At 46.3% G+C, this 19,600-nt stretch overlaps 1 protein-coding gene and 1 pseudogene across 3 annotated transcripts; both read left to right on the top strand.

Moving 5' to 3' along the window:
* Positions 1 to 104: 104 nt before the first annotated feature.
* On the top strand, positions 105 to 1,380 carry LOC136481387 (uncharacterized; annotated as a pseudogene).
* Positions 1,381 to 8,924: 7,544 nt separating this feature from the next.
* Positions 8,925 to 18,841, top strand: LOC136483459 (uncharacterized). 3 transcript variants are annotated; one of them, XM_066480540.1, is made up of 8 exons: positions 8,925 to 9,220; positions 9,509 to 12,510; positions 12,601 to 12,646; positions 13,500 to 13,667; positions 13,823 to 13,971; positions 15,183 to 15,384; positions 15,478 to 15,529; positions 17,782 to 18,841. In XM_066480540.1, exon 2 carries the CDS (start codon positions 9,600 to 9,602, stop codon positions 11,835 to 11,837), a length of 2,238 nt encoding a protein of 745 aa, XP_066336637.1. In that variant the 5' UTR covers positions 8,925 to 9,220; positions 9,509 to 9,599; the 3' UTR covers positions 11,838 to 12,510; positions 12,601 to 12,646; positions 13,500 to 13,667; positions 13,823 to 13,971; positions 15,183 to 15,384; positions 15,478 to 15,529; positions 17,782 to 18,841. The 3 variants fall into 3 exon arrangements, 2 of the variants coding, with proteins under 2 accessions (XP_066336637.1, XP_066336636.1); XR_010765448.1 differs by having other exon boundaries at positions 12,455 to 12,510; positions 15,478 to 18,841; XM_066480539.1 differs by having other exon boundaries at positions 15,478 to 18,841.
* Positions 18,842 to 19,600: the final 759 nt, after the last annotated feature.

The raw sequence follows: 19,600 nt of genomic DNA on the forward strand, positions 1-19,600 counted from the left end.
CAGGTTAATTATATCATCCGCAGGCATATATATATATACATCCATCCATCCGCGAGCGAGTAGTCGTCCAGCTGCGCGCGCCACATCTCCTCTCCTCTCTGTAACGTGCACCCTTCCTAAGCTAGTGTGTGCGATCGCGAGCAGCTTTGGCAGCAATGGCGAGAGCTGAGTTGGTCCTCCCTGCTGCTCTACTGCTGTGCCTGTGCCTTGCATTGGCCGACCGTGCCGATGCTGCGAGGAAGACGGTTGGGGTCTACGAGCTCAAGAACAAGAAGGGGGGTTTCTCCTTCAAGGTCACCAACTGGGGAGCCACCCTAATGTCTGTCATCGTTCCTGACTCCAAAGGTATGGTTTCCAACCTTAGCTTCCTAGAGTCCTTTTTGCGTAATCCTTTGTGACTGCATGCATACCGCTGAATTTCTTGCTGCCCGCAGGGAACTTGGCTGACGTCGTCCTTGGGTATGACACTATTGATGAGTATGTGGTAAGATCACAGGTCTCTCTGTTCTCACACTCGATCTAGAGCTTGCAGTGTGCATCATTCCTCTTCCTCTGGTGTTCAAACAGAACGGCTCTTCTTACTTCGGGGCGCTGGTCGGCCGCGTGGCCAACAGAGTCGCCAAGGGCCGCTTCGTGCTCGACGGCAAAGCCTACCGCCTCTACATCAACGACGGCAAGAACGCACTCCACGGTACGCTCTCCATCGTTCTCAGGCCGATCACTCTCGTGCATGCATGGATCACGTAGCTTAGTCTCGCCGTCCGTCGTTGTTCATCGATCAGGTGGCCACAGGGGTTTCAGCAAGGTCATCTGGAAGGTGAAGGAGTACGTGCGTGACTGCGACTCCCCTTACATCACCTTCTACTACCACAGCTTCGACGGAGAGCAAGGATTCCCCGGCGACCTGGACGTGTACGACGTGACGTACCAGTTGTCCAGCCCCTACGACCTGAGCCTGCAGTCCTGCACATGAACGCGACGGCGCTCAACAAGGCGACGCCGGTGAACCACGCGTACTGGAACCTGCGCCGGCTCACCCCCGTGGGCGCCCGCGTCAGCCTCGTCTCCGGCGGCGGCGCGGTGGGTTACGACCTCAACTACGTGGTGGCGGTGCACGGGGGGCAGGGATTCAAGCAGGTTGCGTTCGTCCGGGACCCGGTGTCCGGGCGGGCGTTCGAGCTGTGGGCGAACCAGCCCGGGGTGCAGCTCTACACCAGCAACTGGCTCAAGGACGAGAGGGGCAAGGGCGGCAAGGTGTACCAGAAGTACGGCGCGGCTGTGCCTGGAGACGCAGGCGTTTCCCGACGCCGTGAACCACCCCAACTTCCCGTCGAAAATCGTCAGGCCCGGCGGCACGACATGCTCTTCAAGTTCTCCTAAATTGTTACTAGTCCGTGCCTTGGTGGCACCTTTAATTTCGCGATCGAGTAGGTGTGTGTCGTAGGAATATAAGGTCGTCAGCGTGCCAAAATGCAGTGATGTACGTACAACAAGAGGTGGCTCCTGCTATCTAGCAGTACGTGATTGTGCAATGAAGAAACTTGTGTGGCGCGTGGACAATCTTGTGCTGAATTTCTTTTAGCTGTGTCCCGTCCAATCCGTCGTCGTTGCTAATTACAACAAAGGCTGTCGATCTCGGTTTTTTTTTTCTGTCTCTGCCTTTGTGGCAGGCGCTACGATGAAATAGTGGGAGGCTCAGTGTGCCGTACGTATATACCTGCAGGGAGGTTTTGCGTCGCTTACCATGTTAGATTGTCCATGTAAAGAGGACAAGTTGAATTAATACGTGCAAAGAGTAAAGTCTATTTCTTCCACGGCAAATAGGGTGAGCATGTTTGGTTTACTGGCTATCCCCTAACTAGGCTTTCTAAAGCTAATTTGAGCCTGTTTGGTTGGCTAAACAAGCCTCCTAGTCAGGCCCATCAAGCCACCTAGGGGGTCTTAGCCTGGCTCCAGAAAAACACAGAGCCAGGCTCTGGGCAGCCTCGCGCTAAGTCGTCTCACCTCTATTCAGTGAGATCGATCCGTCGGTTCTCCTCCTCCGCCGGTGCTCCTGCCCACCGGTGCTCCACCCGCCTGTGCTCCTCCCCTCATGGAGCTCGTGCGCACGACACCTCCCCAAGAACCACACGTGGCTATGGCTCGGCACCTTCGACACCGCCGAGGACGCGGCGCTCGCCTACGACAAGGCCGCCTTCCGCCTTCGCGGCGACATGGCGCGCCTGAACTTCCCATCCCTTCGCCGTGACGGTCCCCCGCCGGACTCCCCCAAGTGGTCAACGTCGACGGAGGTGGAGGAGTCGTGGAGCTCGCGCGCGCATCTTGGGAGCATGCGGTGTTGGTCGGAGACGGGCGGTGTGCTGTGAGAGGTGTCGCTAACCACGTGTTCGATGAATTTCCTCAAAGGTGGTGAAATTACCTACACAACCAACCAAACAAACTAGTTGCTAGTCAGGCTTAGATAGTGTAGACAACCAAACAAGTTCATCTTGGATTGCTAGAGGCAGGCTTGGGCTGTCCAAGCTTAGATTCTAGGTAGGCTAGAAGTAAGCCCGGACCAAACACACCCTATTAGGCCTCCTCTAAATGATGTATAGGAGCTAGCTCACGTTGGAATTAATGGGCTCGGCCCATATATCAATTCTGGAAATTCTAAGTAAATCTCAAAGGTCCATTTGCGTTGGAGGTGGTACACAATCTATTACTCCTGTATTGCTAATGTACCCAATAAATAGGAACTACCCCTCTCACTACAGACTATTATTATACGGGAAGGCACCAAGTTTGGGAATTTATAAGAGAGTCTACACGAGTAAGGTTTTGCCTCTTCTTCATAGATGCGCTGCCATTGTAGTCTTCTCCATTTCCGCTGCATTGGCGAACGGGGGAGTAGGTCTTCGAAACCTTCGTCCCTGTGATCCTGCATCAGGAGAGGATGAATAAGATTTTTTGCGAAGTGCTCCGCGCGACTGCTCAAGGTCTTTGCCATGACTCATCCTCCGTCCAAGTTGGGCGCCGTCGCAGCATAACGTCATCTTCAACGTCGTATGCTGCACTCCGTCTGCGACATCGTTGTTGTCCTATCTACACCGCTCATCACGTATGGCTTCCTCGTCTGCACCCCTTCAACACGTACATCGTGATCCGATCTGCTATTTCATCATGTTTACTGAGATCATAATGTTGTGCTTGATGCTTACTAGCATGCTAGAGAATTGCATACTAGTTTCTGATTTTTGTCATGCTCTATCTATTTCGGAATTTAATCGGTGATTGTCTAATTATGGAACGGTTCAAAGAATATTTTCTCATATTTTAATAGTGTAAGGAAAATGGACCCTAGGCCCATTTACTTTGGATTTTGGTATTTGATGACCAACACAACCAAATAGGACTAACGAACTTGCAAGTGATTGTTTTGTAGTCCAATAGGGTGCAAGACGTGATTTGGACGAAGGCGACATGATGATCCCACGATCAACACCATGAGCAAGACCCTAGAAACACAAGAGAAGACCCAAGATATCAAGCAAAGTCTAAGCATGAAGATAGAAACCAAGCCGGACGTAAGATCACGAAGAAACGAGCTCACAGAGGTGACCGGACGCTGGAAGGTGATCGACCGGATGCTGAACAGTAAAGTGACCAGACGCACCGATGGCCCTATTCATCATCCCGGCAACACATTTAGTATTGACCGGACGCTAGCGGCAAATCGACCGAACGCAGACTGCAGCGTCCGATTAAGTACAAAGAGGTTCTAGAGCGGTGAAATTGCGACTGGATGTGACCGGACGCCAGCAGCGTCCGATCAGTTGATCGCGGCTCTAATGGTCGAGACGACCAGACGCGTCCGATCAGGATGACCTGAGCGTCTGGTCAGTAGTAGAAAAGCGAGATTTCGTCCCCAACGGCTACTTTCTAAGTGGGGCTCTAAGTTAGGCTTATAAATAGACCCCCAACCAGCCATTTAAGATGTGTGGAGCTGAGGAAACATACCAAGGGTGTTGATACACCATTTTAGTGATCTTCACTTGTATAGTGCTTAGTGATTCATTAGGTGATTAGCGTAGGTGCTTTGCGAAGTGCTTAGGTTGATTAGACCATCGCTTATGCGCTTGCTCTAGGTTTAGGCCTAGTGTTTAGTGAGGTTTGCATACCTCTTACTACCCGGTGCTTGCGTGCACCATTGTTGTATATCGAAGGGGCTTGTAGTCTTGTAAGATCACACCAACCACATTTGTGGTGTGGTTGCCACCGTGTACCGAAGAGAATAAACCCGCGACAGTTCGGTCGAAAGCTTGATAGTGAAGACAGCGGGGAGCATCCAGGAGAGGCTTGGCGGAAGGCATGTCGGAGACCCACTTACGTGTGGGGGAAGACCCGATGCTATCTACGGAGTTACCCGACTAGTAGCTTGGCCCTTGCGAGGGATTCCTTGCGAGGGGCTCCAACGAGGACTAGGGGGAAGCTTGCGCGCTTCTCGATACCTCGGTAAAAATACCGGAGTCATCGACGGGAGTTTGTATATCTCTACCTTGCTCTTTAGCTTCTGCATTTACATTGCTTGTATTACTCCTTTTTGCGGTAGAGATAGCAACATACTAGCAAAACCGTAGTTGCACATTTAGATAGTTTATCTTTTGCATAGGTTTTGCTAAGGGCAGAAAAGGAGACCATAGTTTAGAGTTAGAGTTTTAAGTTGCCTAATTCACCCCCCTCTTAGGCGTCACGGTCCCCTACAAATAGGAGAGAAGATATATCTCTCTTGGTCATGGGATAGTCTCATACACATGCACACACTTCAAGACTAATCCCTCTGTCCTAAAAAACACCATCATTCTAGTAATTTTTTAGATAGATAAATATGAAGGTAAAATGACGATGGTTACCCCTGTTTATTAGCCATATTTAGTGCTAATTGACTAATGCAGGTCTGCATGCGCTTATGCACATACCAAATGGGGTAAAATGACCTGTTTTTTGAGGTAAATTTTGAACCCTAGAATGACAAGTTTTTTTTGGGACGGAGAGAGTATGTGGGGATGAATGTGGTCTATGGGGTCATTCATATTATGAGTTAGTTATGTGCTCAAAGTTAGATCATTACTGGAAGAGTTGCCTCTAGAGTACTTAGAGCTAGGTACTAGCTCTTGGAGGAGGCCTTAGATATGTTAAGGTCCTATTTAGATCCACCCTGGATAAATTTTAGCCAGCTAATTTGACTAGCTAAAGTTTAGCTAGGATTGTTTGGATCCTCTAGCTAATGGGTGAATATTGACTCTATTGTCCCTTTCTTTCTTCCTCCCTCCATCCCCATTGCTCCCACTGTGCCAAGCCATCCTCGCGCCCCATCCACACCACCAGTAGCTACCTCCGCGAGCGTGGCCAGAGGCCTGCGGACCACGTTGGAGCAAGCCACGAGCATCAGCGGGCCCACGCGAGCCTCGCCGTGCCCTAGCTCCACCATTCGCTGCAGGCGTGAAGGGACCATGGCACCTAAGAGGGGGGTGAATTAGGCAACTTAAAAATTCTAACTCTAAACTATGGCCTTTTTTTCTAACCTTAGCAAAATCTATGCAAAAGATAAACTATCTAAATATGTAACTACGGTTTTGCTAGTGTGTTGCTATCTCTACCGCAAACGTAGTAAAGTAATCAATGTAAATGCGGAAGCTAAAGAGCAAGGTAGAGATATGCAAACTCCTGTCGATGACTCCGGTATTTTTACCGAGGTAACGAGAAGCGCGCAAGCTTCCCCCTAGTCCTCGTTGGAGCCCCTCGCAAGAAATCCCTCGTAAGGGCCAAGCTCCCGGTCGGGTAACTCCGTGGATAGCCTCGGGCCTTCTCCATGCGCAAGTGGGTTTCCGACATGCCTTCCGGTAAGCCTTTCCCAGATGCTCCCCGCCGTCTTCACTATCAAGCTTCCGACCAAAACACAGCGGGCCTTGTTCCCTCTAATACACGGTGGCAGCCACACCACAAACACGGTTGGTGTGATCTCGTAAGACTTCAAGCCCATCCGATGTACAACAATTGTGCTCGCAAGCACCGGGTGGTAAGAGGTATGTAAACCTCACTAAACACTAGGCCTAAACCTAGAGCAAGCGCATAAGCGGTGGTCTAATCAACCTAAGCACTTCGTAAAGCACCTACGCTAATCACCTGATGAAACACTAAACACTAAGCACTATGCAAGTGAAGATCACTAAAATGGTGTATCAACACCCTTGGTATGTTTCCTCAGCTCCACACACCTCAAATGGCTGGTTGGGAGGTCTATTTATAAGCCCCACTGAGAAAGTAGCCGTTGGGGACGAAATCCTGCTTTTCTGCTACTGACCGGACTCTGACCAGCGTCCGGTCAGCACTGACCGGACGCGTCCGGTCACGAAAACGACTCTCTGGAACCTTACTGATGTTGACCGGACTCTGGCACTCAGCGTCTTGTGTAGCGTCCGGTGCAGCGGAGCATCCGGTGCAGCGTCCGGTCGCTGCTGTTGACTCTGCTGTTGCTTGATCGGAGCGTCCGATGCAGCGTCCGGTGCAGCGTCTTGTGCATCGGAGCGTCCTGTGCAGCGTCCTGTGCATCGGAGCGTCCTGTGCAGCGTCTTGTGCCCTCTGTGAGCTCGTTTCTTCGCGATCTTGCGTCTGGCTTGGTTTCTATCTTCGTGCTTGGACCTTGCTTGATATCTTGTGTCTTTTCTTGTGCTCCTAAGGTCTTGTTTATGGTGTTGATCATCGGATCATCACGTCGCCTTCGTCCAAGTCACGTCTTGCACCCTATTGAACTACAAAACAAACACTTACAAATTCATTAGTCCAATTTAGTTGTGTTAGTCATCAAACACCAAAATCCAAAGTAAATGGGCCTAGGGTCCATTTTCCTTACAGGGCGGCCATCGTGTCATCGGCGAGCCGAGGCAGCGGCCCTCGCTTTCCCCATCTGGATCTCACAGAGGAGGCGATAGGCTCCCCACTGTCGGTGATGACCCTCCCTTCCTCCCACCAGCACGGTGACCCTACTCCACTCTGACGGCGGCTGTGGTGATCATCCCTGACCTCGACAACGACACTTCCTCCTCCCCTATGGATTCTACCGTGATTCCCTCCCTTTCTCCTTAGTGGTGGAGATGGCAGCAAGCCACCCCCTCTCCCACCGATGGTCGCCCCGGTGCCCTCCCTTCCTCCCACCGACGGTACAAAGATTGTGGTGGGGAAAAGAGTCACGCTCGGATGCGGATGTGCGGAAGGGAAGAAGTGGGCGGTGGGGCGCCGATGCAGAAATAATTGATGAGAAATTTGGTCATTAGCTAGTTTTAGCTACCATTAGCTGGGTTGGAACAGCTAATGTGATTAGTTGGGTTTAGCGGTGGCTTGTAGCCAACTAAAATTTAGCTGGTGGATCCAAAAAAAAGTCAAAATAAAACATATACGAAGAGTGGTAAATACCCCTAGCCCCTAGAAAGAACACAATGACCACAAAGGTGAAACGTAAGAAATCTGTTAAAAAGAACCGGTGTCAACCAAGACTTTGGAGGGTATGCCTTTCTCACCTCATTATCTTTTTTTTTCTTCCCCCTATTCTCTCTACGTCTCTCACAAGCCAAACAAATATTACAAGATAAGACCAAATAAATATAGTTCGTTCAGCGCACATAACAATTATCCAAATAAATATTACACCATCTTAATGGACCTCTTTGTGTTTCATGTACCCTATGGGTAACCATAGGTAAGATTTGATAACAGTATCCTATCCGTCTTAGTTTGAGTACCCGGCCTGATCTTGCCCGCGGACAATATCTTGCCCCCCTGGACCGTCTAAAGTGCTAGTGCTAAAGTTTAGCACTTATTAGCACCAATCCCTCAATTAATGTATTTGAGTCTTGGCTAAAAGGCATGTTTGCTCGAACTTATAAGCCGACTTATTAGCTAGAATCTACAGTATTTTTCTCTCACAACAAATCAGCTACAGTCGGCTTATCAGCCGACTTTAATACCAGCTGAACAGGCCGTAAAATTTAGTACCACTCATTGGCACTCCTATTTGGATGTGTAGCTCAAGTTTAGCACTTAGATTCCAACATACTATACCCATACGTTTACTCATCCATAAGGGTCCGTGGGACCCCATCCCCACGTGTAGGATTGCCATCCCCTTTGCGGCATAGGTGCATGCGCAGCACGAGAGGAGGGGGAGAAAAAAAGGAAGAGATCCTATTCTAAAGATGAGATTTGTTGTTTTTAGAAGGGCTTGGATATAATGTCGCAAAGAGTAAATCTAGCCAGCCTTTTTCCATCCCTCGGGAGATTCGATGACTGAGACTAGTCACAGTGTACTAATGCTCCAAAATATCATGTCATAACCGATGCTTCACTCTCATTTAAGCCACAGTGTGAAGTGTGTCGATGCCTCAAAGGCTCTGTTCGCTTGTCTTATAATTCGTACTTTTCAGCTTGTTTTTTCAGTTGGAACAGTGTTTTTCTCTCACAACAAATCAGTCGGAACAGTGTTTTGGTTTGTTTTTTCAGCGAAGCGAACGGGGCCAAAATAGCAAGACAAACATCATTTTATTTCTCTCCCCTCGTGACTCGTGTCAGATCGCCATGTCACTTACCGATGGGACCACATATTCCCTTTCAAAGCAAACATCGATGCATCTACTTTCCTCAATGCCAAAGTTTTCGATGACTGAATTCTCTCCTGCAGTGGGCAAGCATGGAGGCTTAGATGAAAAAAAAACAAGTTTCAAGCATAGGTATCTCACCACGTGTATTTAGATACTATAGGGGAGTGAGGGGATAATAATAAATAAACCGATTAAAAAAGGAATTAGGCAATACGCAGCCAGCCATCCAGGAGCCTGTTGGGGTTTCACCGGTTCACCTCTGTGGCCCATTCCCCTTCCCGTTCACCTCACTCTCTTCTCCGTCTCTCATGTTCTTTTTTTCCCTTTTTTTTTCCTAACCTTGCTCGACCCTTGGCCCGCCGTCTGGACTCTTCTCGCCCGCCGCCGTTATCCTCCATCCGCTCGCCGCGCCGCAACCCCGGAGAGGAGACTGCGCTCGGTCGAGCACCACCTGGGGCCCAGCGTCCTCGCGACCATCTCCGTCACGGCGTCCGCCCTCTGCAGCCCCGGTGTCCCTGCGACCGTCGCTGCTGTCCTACTTCGCCACTCGCCACTTTGGCCGGCGACGAGCACCACCAGGACACTAGGTATTCCCTCCCCTTGGTCCTCTCCCTTCCTGCTGTGCGAAGCCGTGTGCCCAAACCTTAACGTAATTCATAGGTAAAACCGTGCGCCCAAACCCTAACATACCATTCGTAATCGGATCTGAATCTAATTACAGGTGTATATGCATGTATTATGCCTACTAACTTCGATTGCTTTGCAAAAATTATTGGGTGTACATGTGTACACCCATGTCCTTCACTGGGTCCGCCCCTGCTGGTTGTAACTTGTAAGCTTCGCAATTTAGGTAATCTTTGTTTCCTTTTGGGCAGGGTTCTGAAACTTCTTGCACTCCGAGGACCGAAATTCTGTGAATCAATTGCAAAAAAGTGTGGTTATTTGTGCTTTCCGAGGTGTGAAGAAATGGAATGCAACAGGGATGAGGCCCAACGGGCAAAGGATATTGCAAAGAAGAAGTTTGAAGCGAGGGACCTGCAGGGTGCCAAGAAATTCGCTCTCAAAGCTCAAACACTCTTTCCTGATCTTGAAGGCATTGCTCAGATGGTTGCCACCTTTGATATCTATCTTGCTTCGGAGGTGAAGGTTGCTGGGGACAAGGACTGGTACTCTATCCTTTGTGTTGCCACGACAGCAGATGACGAAACAATCAAGAAACGGTACAGGAAGCTGGTTCTTCAGCTCCACCCTGACAAGAACAAGCAAGTCGGTGCTGAGGGTGCTTTCCAGATGGTCCAAGAGGCGTATACGGTGCTAAGCGACAAAACTAAGAGAGCAGTATATGACCAAAAGAGGAATGTAAGGGTATTCCAACAGAGGACAGCTCAATCAAGTAAGGCAAGTGCTCCTCCTGGTGCGTCTGATGGCTTCTATAATTTCGCAGCTAACGCTGCTGCTTCCTCCAAACCGACAGTAAACAAGCGAACAGCAAGACCGGCAGCACCTGCCGTGCGCCCGCGCCCACCTCAACCTCCACCACCATCTGGACCCACTCCTGCAGCTTCCTCTGCTACCCCTGCACCTGGGGCAAAACCTCCTACATTTTGGACCTCTTGTAACAAATGCAAGATGAACTATGAGTACCTTAGGGTGTATCTGGGTCAGCATCTTCGTTGCCCTAGCTGCCGTGAGCCGTTCCTAGCAAAAGAGGCACCAATACCACCTACTGGGACTGTGATACAGGATTCAAAGATCAGTGGTGTAAATCAAAATGCAAGAACTAACAGAAATATGCAGTGGGGTCCATTTTCAAGGGCTGCTGGTGCAGCTAGTGCCACTGCATCATCTGCTGCTGCTGCTCAAGCTGCTAATGTAGTTCATCAGACGTATGAAAAAGTTAGGAGGGAGAGGGAGGAGGCACAAGCAGCAGCAAGAAAGGAAGAGGCTCTTTGGCGGAAGTACAATCCTCTAAAAAGGCATGCAAGCATGTCAGATGTCTTTAATCCTGGAACAGGTGATCTTGCATCTGGAAAGAAGTTGAAGACTATGGTTAAAGATGCTGGAGTTGGTTCTTCATCTTTCATACCAGGTCCTGGAGCAAATTGTTTTAGAGTGCCCGGTGTGAATATATCTTTTTCAACCAACATTGGGGCCTATGAGTTTCAAGGCATCAATGGTGGACCCAATTGGAAACCCAGGCCTCCAATCCACATAAGCTTAGCCAAGACCACCTCTCAGTTGGATGTTAGGGGTCTTCTGCTGGAAAAAGCGAAAAGTGGGCTGAGAAACAAGCTAACAGAAATTAAAAGTAAAACATCTCAAAAAGCGACCAAGAAACATGTGGTTAATGAAAATGGAAGGGATAATGAAGCTCTCGCACCAGATGATCCTACTACCAATAAAGATGTTCATGTTGATCCAAAAGAAATTGGTTCTAATACTAGCTCAGATGCTGAAAATGAAGATGATGACCCCTTGTCTTATAATGTTCCTGATCCTGATTTCCATGATTTTGACAAGGATCGCACTGAGGAATGTTTTCAAATTGATCAAATTTGGGCTACATATGATGACGAAGATGGTATGCCTCGTTATTATGCGTTTATTCAGAAAATTTTCTCCTTGAAACCATTCAAGCTCAGAATAAGCTATCTTGAGTCAAGGACAAATAGTGAATTTGGGCCTTTGAATTGGGTTTCTTCTGGCTTCACAAAGTCATGTGGGCATTTCAGGACTGGTAAATATGAAACATGTGATATAGTGAACATGTTTTCACACCAAATGAAATGGGAGAAAGGGCTGCGTGGGGTAATCAAAATTTATCCACAGAAAGGTGACATCTGGGCTATTTATCGGAATTGGTCCCCTGACTGGGATGAAGATACTCCAGATAATGTGCTCCATGCTTACGATGTGGTTGAGGTACTAGATAATTATGATGAAGATCATGGCATCTCTGTTATTCCCTTAGCTAAAGTTGCCGGGTTTCGAACAATATTTGAACGCCATCAGGATCTGAATGGTACCGTGAAGATTCCCAAAGAAGAGATGTTTCGGTTTTCACATCAAGTGCCTTTCTACAGGATGTCAGGCGAAGAAGCTCCAAATGTCCCCAAAGATAGCTATGAGCTTGACCCAGCTGCTATTTCTAAGGAACTTCTTCAAGGGACCACAGAAACAGTGGAGGCAAATGTAACTTCCTAATGTTGATTTAAGACAGTTGATGATGGTCTGCCTTGGTTGACCTGCCATTTTGAAGCAATCAAGCAAAAGTTGTTGACGCTAAGTTTTATAGTTTTCCTTCTACAGCTTTTGACAATTACCTTTGCATAGAAGGGTTAGAATGGGACCAGTCATTGCTTCTGGTGTAATTAGGGTGCTCTGACATGAATTTTGTCGTGATACTATACTTAGTAACTCTAAATGTGGGTGGAGTACTAACATGAAGCTCATGTAGCAGTTTTTAATGCTGGTGTTCTTGAATGGATCTAATGTTTACTTTCTGGGAAATCAAAACGCCAATCAAACTATTATGTCATTTCCATTTGTTGGCTCTACTATATTAAAAGCACCCACATATTGTACATGATAACTAGCACGGCTTCGTTCCATAGTTGGTAAGTCCCTGCCTGCCGTGCTGGTCTGTGCAGCCACCGGCCAACGCATCAGTGTGTGGGTCTTTTGTGATAGCTTATGCTCTTTTTCGAAAGGAAAGGTCAAGTTGAGGTTCCAAAGTACACCTGTTATCCTTTTCTCTTCTTTCCTTAATTCAGAACTGTTCCTTAAAATATCAGGCTAAGTTAACCTGTGTTATTTTGCAGCAGAAGGCCATCAACATCATCCTCATACTGCATATCACCATCTCAAGGCCATCAAGGTACAAGAAATCAGTGCATTTCTGTCATGTTTTTGCTTCAGTTTTGCATTTCATACCTACTCACCCTGCAAATTTCACGGATGTTTTTAGGCATTGAACCAGCTATTGTCATGTGGTCTGAAAACGAGCCCAGCAGGTTAGACTTTCTTTATTTCTTTCCTTTTTTACAGTATTTTTAGAGCTATTTTTTGTGTAAAAAGTGTGATAGATTGAGGGATTAAAAAGGGAAACCTGCCTTTGCTATGAATGCCTGCTGCATGTTTAGGCAGTAATAGATGGGTTAAAGCCCCTAAAAGTCTCACTGTGATTACTAGGGATGAAATTGGTCGGAAACGATCGAAAATGTTCATTATCATTTCCTACCATATTTTTTTCTCTCGGAAACAATTTTAACAACCAACACTACTACTCAATCGTACGAACATAGAAAGAATTTATGATTCCTGATTTACCATTGAAAAAGTTATAATGCCTCTTTGCCATCCCTAATGTAATTTTGTATTTCATTTTATGTCCTTCTCAGAAGCCTAAAGGGCCTCCACGTGCTTTCTATCTCTATTAGGGGCAATACCGTAAAATAGCAAGATATTTGCGTCTTGTGTACTCTCTCTCACGTTGACTCAGTTTTTCCTCTCTCTATCCCATGAGCACACCTCTCCGATGCAGCATTCCAGCAGCACGCGCGCGCAGTTGATAGCAGGCTGGTAGCATGTGGCGGGGTAAGCGGTGCAGGTCGCCCATAATATTCATCCCTAGTGATTACAGTGCTTCAGTAAATATTCATCCTCTGCCTGTAGTCCTGTACCCGCCTTTCGCCCATCACGGTCAATTAGAGTCCATATAAGCTTTTGATGCTGTGCTGGTGTCAGATTAAGATTCTGTCTTCTTTTTGCGCATTCATGCATAATCTCAAACTTTGTTTGTGCAATATTTTTTACAAATCTTGAAGCTGATAGTAACATGTTTTTAATCTTTGTTAATGAGAACAGATGCCCAGCTTGGACGCTGGCGCTGAGGGCTGTACTGTGAGGCCCCACCAGAACAAGGACGTGGAGCGCCTCATAAACTGCTTCTGACAGTGTGGTGCGGTCCAGGGTAGGAGACTGATGTTCTCCCTGTCCTCTATGTTTCAGCAGCTGTGGAAATCTAGCCTTTAGGTAGGTTGTCTGCTTTGAGATTGCAACAGGGTATTTGAGTTGTCCGTGGTTCTTTTTGTCCTTTTTTTGGGTGAGACATAGCTACATAGGAATAACCATTGTATCTTTGCATAGAATCAGATTCCAACTTAGCCTGGATCTTGTCTGATATGCAGAAGCTATGTCAGGAGCATCTTGCCCTGCCTTTCATCAAAGGGTGATGGACCTGTTTTCTAGTTAACAGATGAGGTCCTATGAGAAAAGAGGGCATCACAGGTTGACTACACAAAGCAACGGATCCTGCTGATGAGACAAGTAGAAACAGGTACCTCCCAATTCACCTTTAAATCCTAAACCAAAGGTATTTCACGAAATTGTATTGCAATGTATTATACCATAGATGGCAACACATATATAACACATATTGTGAACGTAAGGAAAAAACAATAACTTAACCGACAGTCCGGTTCAGTATAGGAATATAAGTAAGGAAACATGGTCAGTACACGCATGCTAGTCACCTCTAAATCCTAAATCATAAGCATTTCATAAAGCTCTATTATCCATATATTTCTAAAAAGTATTTCTAGCCATGATATGTTTATATTCCGAGCAGATGGACGGTTGACAGACTGATTTCAGTGACGGTAGTGTTTATAATCTGTCTAAAAGAAATACGTTTAGTACTCCCACTTGTCTTCAGCTTCAATAATCCAATATGTTGCACACAAAATTTTTTGTCATGATCCAGTCCTATATATATTTATTTTTCATTTGGAGTTCAATCTAAATTTGATTCAAACCTTTGAGTGGAATTTCTGATTTTCGTAAAACTCGCTCATTTCACTAACCTTTTATAAACTTCAAACTAAAATGTTTTCTGTGAATAAAGTAGCACTAATATATTATGTGTTGTAGATTATGTTCCTTTTATCATTCCAAGTTTTAAAAGGAATTTTTACTGAAATTTTAAATGCAATTTCCATAGTGTGTGGATTTTGTTCATTAGGGTGACAACCAGATAAAACTGAAACCCAAAATATGATAGCTGAGTACACTGACTACAGTTGTACAAACATAATGCTATGAGTTCTGTATCTGGATTTTCCCTCTTTTTGCTCATGACTTATTGTATGCAAGGTTGGAAGAGAATACTTGCGTTGAAAGATGAGGCGTATTGTACAAGCCCTCATGTGTTTAGTTTGTTTATACCACAGGCACGGTTTCCATGTGTTTTGATTGTTATATTAGACCTCTGTAACAAAGATGCCATATGCAATGGATACTGAGGTGACAAGGGGAAAAGCATGGCTAAATCAAAGTACCAGTAATTCTCAATTTTCTAAATAAAGTACTAGTAACTCTCAGATCTCTAGGAAAAAAAGGAGGCATTGGATTGCAGCATGGGGATGCTGAGTTTTGACCTTTCCTCACTGGAAACTTGAGAGAGGAGAATGGTGAAGGGCATCTAGCCATTTGCATATATACTCCCTGTTGGGTGCTAACAGTACATCTGTTTCTTCTCTCATCTTGTAGGGTGCTAACAGTATCACCCAACGGCTAGAGCTGCCCTGCTCCCTGCTGCTTTGTTGTTGTGCCTTGCATTGGCCTGTCGGGCTGATGTGGCGAGGAAGATGGTTGGGGTCTATGAACTCAAGAACAAGAAGGGAGATTTCTCCATCAGGTCACCAACTGGGGAGCCACCCTCATGTCTGTTATTGAGTCCCTGATTCCGAAGGTACGGTTTCCTTGCTTCAAAATTCATGCTGCATATCGTTTCGTGATACAGTGCATGACGCATGACAAGCTTTGCATGTTTCTTGTTGTGTAGGGGAACTTGGCTGATGTCGTCCTTGGGTATCACAACCCTTGCAGAGTATGTGGTAATGTGAACAAATCTCTGTTTTTACAGTTGCAGAGTCTTATGGATCTAAAAGATGCTTGTAGCTAATCTGCGTAGGAGCAGTGCGCTTGGGCCAGTACGCAGATGCCTGACCGCTTCTACACGGAAGGTGACCGAGCGACGACCTCAGTCCACGGTCAATTGACCCATCTGCAGTATCCTCTGCATCCACCTACGATAAAACTCGGACTCCAGAACTGATATATCCTGCCATTCTCTTCTAGCATAGCGTCATTATTTTCGATGGTTGCTACCATGCATCGCCTAGCTGGTGCCATGCTCGTGTTGCTCTGGTGCTGCTGCTGCTTGTTCCTTGCCACGCATGCACATCAGCAGCAGCAGCTCCAGCCAGCCGCCGGTGGAAACAGAGCGAGCCCGAGCTGCATACCGCACGAGAGGGATGCCCTGCTGGCATTCAAGCACGGCGTCACCAGCGACCCTGCAGGCCTCCTCGACTCGTGGCGGTGAGACGGCGAGCAGGACTGCTGCCGGTGGAGAGGCGTCCGGTGCAGCAACCGAACTGGCCACGTCCACGAGCTTCGACTTGGAGGCACAGCTGGCAACTTCCAAGCAGATTAGGTCGGCCAGATAAGTCCTTGTTTGCTTGCTCTGGATCATCTGGAGCACCTTGACCTCAGCTGGAGTGATCTAACAGGGCCAAGTGGTCATCTTCCCGAGTTCTTGGGCTCTCTAAAGAGTCTCACCTATCTTAACCTCTCTGGCATACCATTTTCCAGCAGTGGTGGTGTGCCTCCCCAGCTTGGAAACTTATCAAAGCTGCAGTATCTGGATCTTTCCTCTACGTATATGTTTGGCACAAACTCAACGAATCTATCATGGTTAGCACGCCTTACTTCCATCCAATATGTTAATCTGAACCAAATGAATCTCTGCACAGTAGTGGATTGGCCTCATGTCATGAACATGCTTCCTTCTTTGAGGGTCCATCTTTCCACATGCTCTCTGGCGAACGCAAACCAGTCACTGCCACACTTAAACCTTACAAACCTCGAGGAGCTGGATGCCTCTTGGAACTCCCTCAACCATCCAATGGTGTCCAGCTGGTTCTGGAACATAACAAGCCTCAAACGCCTCAACCTCGACTCCACCGGCATGTTCGGTCAATTTCCAGATGCACTGGGTTCAGGTAATTATTACTATGACGACGATGCAAAGAACATGCGCGTCATGACTGCAGGTATGAAGAACCTATGCAATTTGGAGGTGCTGTACATTTCTTCGTCTCACTTACACGGAGATGTAATTGAGCTGTTCAGGAACCTGCCTCGCTGCTCACCTAACAAATTACAAGAGCTTGACCTCAGTCAGAACCAATTAACTGGGATGCTACCAAGATGGATAGCGCAGTTAACAAGCTTGGTCGTTCTGAATCTAGGTTGGAACAACATCGCCGGATCTCTCCCAACATCTGTAGGTCAATTTGCTGGTTTGCAGACCCTTGATCTCTCTCACAACAACCTGAACGGGAATGTCCCATATGAGATTGGTATGCTCAGTAATCTGACCCATCTGGACCTAAATAGTAATAAATTGGATGGCGTGGTAACGGAGGAACACCTTGTTAGTGCAAGGAGCCTGAAATACATAGACTTGTCTTATAATGCACCACCATTTAGATTAGATACCGCATACTTTGCATCCTGCCAGATGGGCCCACTCTTTCCTAGTTGGCTTAAGTGGCATGTGAACATTATCAATCTCGATATCTCAAGTGCAGGTATAGCTGATAGGCTTCCACAGTGGTTCTCCGATGCCTTTTTAAATGTCGAATTCATGAACATCTCAAACAATCAACTCAACGGAACATTGCCGACTGATATGGGCTCCATGTCGCTTCTAGACCTCTATCTCAATTCTCAATTCGAACTAATTAAGTGGTCAGATACCCACACTGCCACCAAACATAAGTAACCTGTACTTGTCCAACAACTTCTTGTTGGGTCCTCTGCCCTCTGCTACTAGATCCACCAATCTAAATCAGCTATCTCTGTTCTCCAACCAAATCACAGGTCATATTCCTGAATCTTTTTGTAAATTTCAAGCATTGTTTGTTTTGGGCTTATCCAACAATTTTTTGGAGGGAAAACTTCCGTCATGCCTCAAAGTAATGGAAAGAATAGGATTTATGGTCTTAAGTAACAACAGTTTGTCTGGAGAATTCCCATCTTTTGTGCAAAACTTTACAAATATGTTTGTCTTGGATTTGTCTAGGAACAAATTCTCTGGAGAATTGCCAATGTGGATTGGAAAATTAACATCGTTAATAATTCTACGCTTAAGTCACAACAAATTCTGTGGAAACGTTCCTGTGAACATCACAAATCTTGCTTGCCTTCAGTACATGGATCTCAACAACAATAAGATATCAGGCTCTTTGCCGATCTACCTTTCAAATCTGAATCTGAAAACAACAAGAAAGACTTCCATGACAGATGGGTGTTATCCTATAATTATGTATGATCCCCCTTTAATATTGAATGACCCTTTAGACCTTAGTAGTTTCTCTATGGTCTTGAAGGGGCAGGAATTGAACTACGGTTCCATCAATGGAGTTCTGGACACAAGTATGATGAGCATTGATTTATCTTCTAACAATTTAACCGGCAAAATTTCAGAAGAAATAGTTTTCCTTGATGGTTTAGTGAATTTGAATCTGTCAAGGAACCACTTGAGCGGAGTTGTTCCAAGCAAGATTGGGGAAATGCAATCGCTTGAATCACTGGACCTCTCGAGGAACAAGCTATCAGGCGAAATACCCGTCAGTCGGTCAAATCTAACATTCTTAAGTTACTTGGACTTACCATACAACAATCTTACCGGAAGAATTCCATCGGGGCCGCAGCTTGATACCCTGTATGCAGAGCAAGGTGGCCTGGCAAGAACTGAAGAAGGTCATGGGATACAATTCTTCTATCTTGGGCTCAGGTGTGGCTTCATAGCTACATGGGTGGCATTTGGTGTTCTGTTGTTCAAGAGAAGCTGGAGAATTACTTGCTTTCGACTCTCAGACAAGCTGCACGGCAAAGTTTATGTCCTTGTTGCTTTATGGGCAAGATCAAGAGAAACAGGAACTGATTGCCACGCATGAAGCAAAGGCGATGGTCTGTGCTTCAACTGAATTTGGCCAATGCGTGCATGCATGAAACAAAGTGTATGTAGAAGTTGTTACATAATATCGCTGGTTTTCTTTTTGGAATGAAATGTAATATCCACACCCTTTGGCGTAAGAGTTGTAATATCATTACCTTATGATGACATGGCCAAATTAAATAACAATAACAATTCTTCTTCGAGCTACATGCTTATGTTGAGCACAGCTTGCCCTGTTTTGGGGTCGGATTCTGCCTTTATTTGCTTACTCTGTTGTGGTGCCATGTTTTCATGTTCGTCGTCCACATCAAGAAAGGCTCACATGACCATTGTTTCCATGCTTGTCGTCAACTGTTAATTGCTGAGGTGAGAAATAGGTGACTACATTTATGTTCATTGCAGAACTAGGACAAATTACAGACACACATAATATCCATATCCACATTAAATTTCATGGTTAATTGCTCTGGTTGTTCTAAAAAAAAGATGGATCCAGCAGTTCAAAATCGGTTCTTCCTGTGTGGTGTTGCTTAGGCAGATGGATTGCACTGGTTGTTCTAAAAAAAGATGGATTGCACTGGAATTCAGAAGTTTCTTTGCTGGCAGAACATTGTTTTAGTTCGGAGATTGTATGATTGAGCTGCCCTCCTCTCATGTCCTGCCAGTTTCTTTAAAAAAAAACAGTTGCATACTCAAAGTACACTATAAGTAATATTCGCTTACAAATATTGAACAGGTAACGGGAGCAAATCTCTCATAAACTGAAGAGCGCAATATATGAGCACAGTTTCCATGGTGGAGTACACTGCTACAGCAGGAGTTCCACTGCCTACTTGCCTAGTGACGAACATGCAAGGTTTCTTGTATTCTAGACGAACAAGGACCGTCTGTACAATCTAATGCAAAACAGTCTACGGTGGTCTCACTGATGAGACCGACG

Source organism: Miscanthus floridulus, chromosome 9 (assembly GCF_019320115.1).
Source record: "Miscanthus floridulus cultivar M001 chromosome 9, ASM1932011v1, whole genome shotgun sequence".
NCBI lineage: Eukaryota > Viridiplantae > Streptophyta > Magnoliopsida > Poales > Poaceae > Miscanthus > Miscanthus floridulus.

Bases quoted from the DNA above. Each gene is read 5' to 3' on its own strand.
- LOC136483459 (XM_066480539.1), top strand. From the start codon at position 9,600: ATGGAATGCAACAGGGATGAGGCCCAACGGGCAAAGGATATTGCAAAG.